Below are 2793 nucleotides of genomic sequence, written 5' to 3'. Positions count from 1 at the left end.
AAAAGAGCCTGGTGCCTGGGAAAGGAAGGGACATTTTCAGAAAGGACATGGTCTTCTACCTTCTGGACTCTAAATTTTGAAGAATCATTTAAAATAGCTCATAGGTAAACATTACAGATAAAATACCTCCAGGGATAAGAAAGCTCTTTCTTGCTTAGACATGTAGACACTAGATGCAAAATTAATTTTTGTTCACTTTTTAGATGATAAATACTGCCATCTGAGAAATTAGATGTTGGAAAAGACAAATCCAGAACTGGTTTCTTTCTACAAATTGCTGAGCTCCTGTGATGTGCTAGGTACTGGGGTTAAGGAAAAGAAATGAACAAAGCAAATCCCTGCCCTGGAGGAAGCTCACATTTAAGTGGGGATGACAGATCTGTAAGCAAGGACAGTTCACTGTGGTGAGGTGGTGTGGCTAAAAGCATGGTTAAAAGGGTTAAAAGTGAGGGCTCTGTGCTCAATACAGGCTCAGCCCCAGCCCCACCACTTAGGCAGTGTCTGAGCTTTGGTTTCTACATTTATAAATGGGAATAAAAATGGGAATAAAGATACGATTTCTTCAATTGGATCATGAGGACTTACTACGGTAAGCGAAGTTAAGCGTTTAGTACACTGCCAGCTGTAGAGCAATAGAGCAAGTGCTTCGTTAGACCTAGCTACTATAGTAAGTGTGGTCATCCCTTATGAGATCTATGGGAGCACAGAGGAAGGAGTCTGTCACTCCTGCTTAGATGATGTGTGGCTCCTCAGGAGCTGAGTCTTAAGGAGGGTAGGAGTGGTTGAGGGCATTCCCTTCACAGTGAGCAGAGGGAACACAGGGTGTCCAGGATAGTCATGGGCATGGTTGTCATATGAGAAATGACCGTGTATGGGGCAGCAGAGGTGACCAGGGGCCCCATTATCACGGGCCTCATAAACCATGCCAGGTGTCTGACCTTCTAGAAATATCAGAAAACTGACGGAGCTTAAAGAGGAAAAGGATGTAAATCTGCATTTCTTTTTTGTTGTTGCAGTTGAAAGATAAGCCATTTATTGACCATCCACTTTTCAAATAAAACACAAATGTGAGAATAACATAAACACACCCAAGACTCACTAGCCCCTGCAAGACAGGAAGCATTCTTGAACAGAGAGTCTGCAAATGAGTTTCCTTATACCTAATGTCTGAACTTCTCACTCATTCTAGGGTTTCATGCTTTGTTATCTCTTACAAAGGAAAGGAAACTGGCTAGAAGATTCATGTACAAGAAGGTCACAACTTTAAAGCTATCTGACACTAATGTTGTGTACAATCTAGTTTGCAACTCTGAGAGACAATATCAAATAAGTACTGTCAAATATTCCTCCCAGTTAACCTTTACTGTCATTGTTCTTTGAAATTGTCTTTGGGATTGGTTATGTTCTCTCGCTGTAGCTTTCATTTATCTCAGAGCACAAACCCTAAAATCCATGTGCAGTCTCCAAGTTCAAGTATAGATGTCTGTTTCAGGACAATCCTGGGTCGCGGTAGTGTTTCCCTCTCTGTAGTGTGTGCTTGGTGTCATGCCCTTGGAAAGGCTGGCCAAATGGCAGCGCAATGCAGGGGGGCGACACGGTCAACTTTCTCTCTGGCGAACTTGCTTCCCTTTCAATCTGGTCACTGCTCATGGTCGAGGTGGAAATCTTGAGCTCAGTGATGAACTTGGCCTATCTTCAATCTGAAACTGCACTCTTATGTAACCGAATCCATTTCTTCACCAAAAATTAAATAGCGCTTTCAAAAGCTGTCAGGCATATTCTTAGGAAGTGTCCTGAGACGGAGCTGGAGGGTCCTGGCCTTCTGGCTCTGGAGGGAGTGCTGGCACGGCTGCTTCTTTCTGGGCCACCAGGAATTCATGAATTATTTGTTCTATTTGTGGCCTGAAGATGTGGTTTAGTTTTGGATCCACCACCTGAGAACTAATCCTGTCCACTCCAGCTTCTGACCTCCCTGACTGAACCACACTCTGCCTCAGACCATCGTGCAGTTGGTTGTCGTTTGCTGGAGGATTCCATTCCTGCTTGTCCAGATGTGTCGACACAAAATTATCCGCTTTCTGGCTCAGGTTTTGGTAAGCTGGCTTGGTGTCCACGTCAGCCTTGCAGTCCCGGCGGAAGCTGTCAAAAAGGCCCCTGCTCTTGAGCTGCCCCACGATGATAGCGATGAGCTGAGGGTCGCCAGGGGGCAACGAGGCCGGGTTGATGGGGCCGCCGCCCCCGCTGGCCCGGGTCGAGGCCGGGTCCGCACCGCCGCTGCCGCCGCCGCCGTCCGCCATGGCTGCGCACCGGGCCCACAAGGAAACCGATTATAGCTTCTTCTCCAGGACAGAAAGCCTAGAATGTGTAGAGGTGGCTAAGGGGGCGGTGAAGGAGGAGGGCCCCAAGGAGGCAGCGGCGGAGGTGACGGTGGTGGTGATGGCGGCGGGGCCGGTGGTTGGGGCGGCGGTGGGGGAGGCCAGCTCCAGACCGCGGAGGTTGTGGAAGACGCGGCAGCAACCGCCTGCTGGATTCCAAGCGCGCTCCAGATGGCGTCACCGTTGACCTTTGCATTGTGAGGCGGGAACCGTAATCTGCATTTCTTAAAAGATCTCTAAGAGGGAGGTGGGAAACAAATGCCAGTGGGCAAGGGGGAAACAGGGAGACAATTTCAGCAACCATTTCAATGCCCTAAGAAGGAGATGGCGAGGAGTGAATGATCTTGGTGGCCTGGCAGGTGAAGAAGGTAACAGGGATACAAGAGATATTTAGGAGATAGACTCATCCCAGGGATTG

General features: G+C 48.2%; 1 protein-coding gene across 1 annotated transcript; it reads right to left on the bottom strand.

Annotated features, from left to right (window-relative positions):
• Nucleotides 1–996: 996 nt before the first annotated feature.
• Nucleotides 997–2547, bottom strand: BOD1L2 (biorientation of chromosomes in cell division 1 like 2). Its single transcript, XM_001137664.7, has one exon. It carries the CDS (start codon nucleotides 2295–2297, stop codon nucleotides 1782–1784), a length of 516 nt encoding a protein of 171 aa, XP_001137664.1. The 5' UTR covers nucleotides 2298–2547; the 3' UTR covers nucleotides 997–1781.
• Between the last annotated feature and the right edge of the window lie 246 nt (nucleotides 2548–2793).

This window comes from Pan troglodytes, chromosome 17 (assembly GCF_028858775.2).
Source record: "Pan troglodytes isolate AG18354 chromosome 17, NHGRI_mPanTro3-v2.0_pri, whole genome shotgun sequence".
NCBI classification, from domain to species: domain Eukaryota; kingdom Metazoa; phylum Chordata; class Mammalia; order Primates; family Hominidae; genus Pan; species Pan troglodytes.
This window is presented reverse-complemented; position numbering and strand designations above follow the sequence as displayed.

Excerpts from the sequence above, each read along its gene's own strand:
- BOD1L2 (XM_001137664.7), bottom strand. The coding sequence starts at position 2,297 with ATGGCGGACGGCGGCGGCGGCAGCGGCGGTGCGGACCCGGCCTCGACC.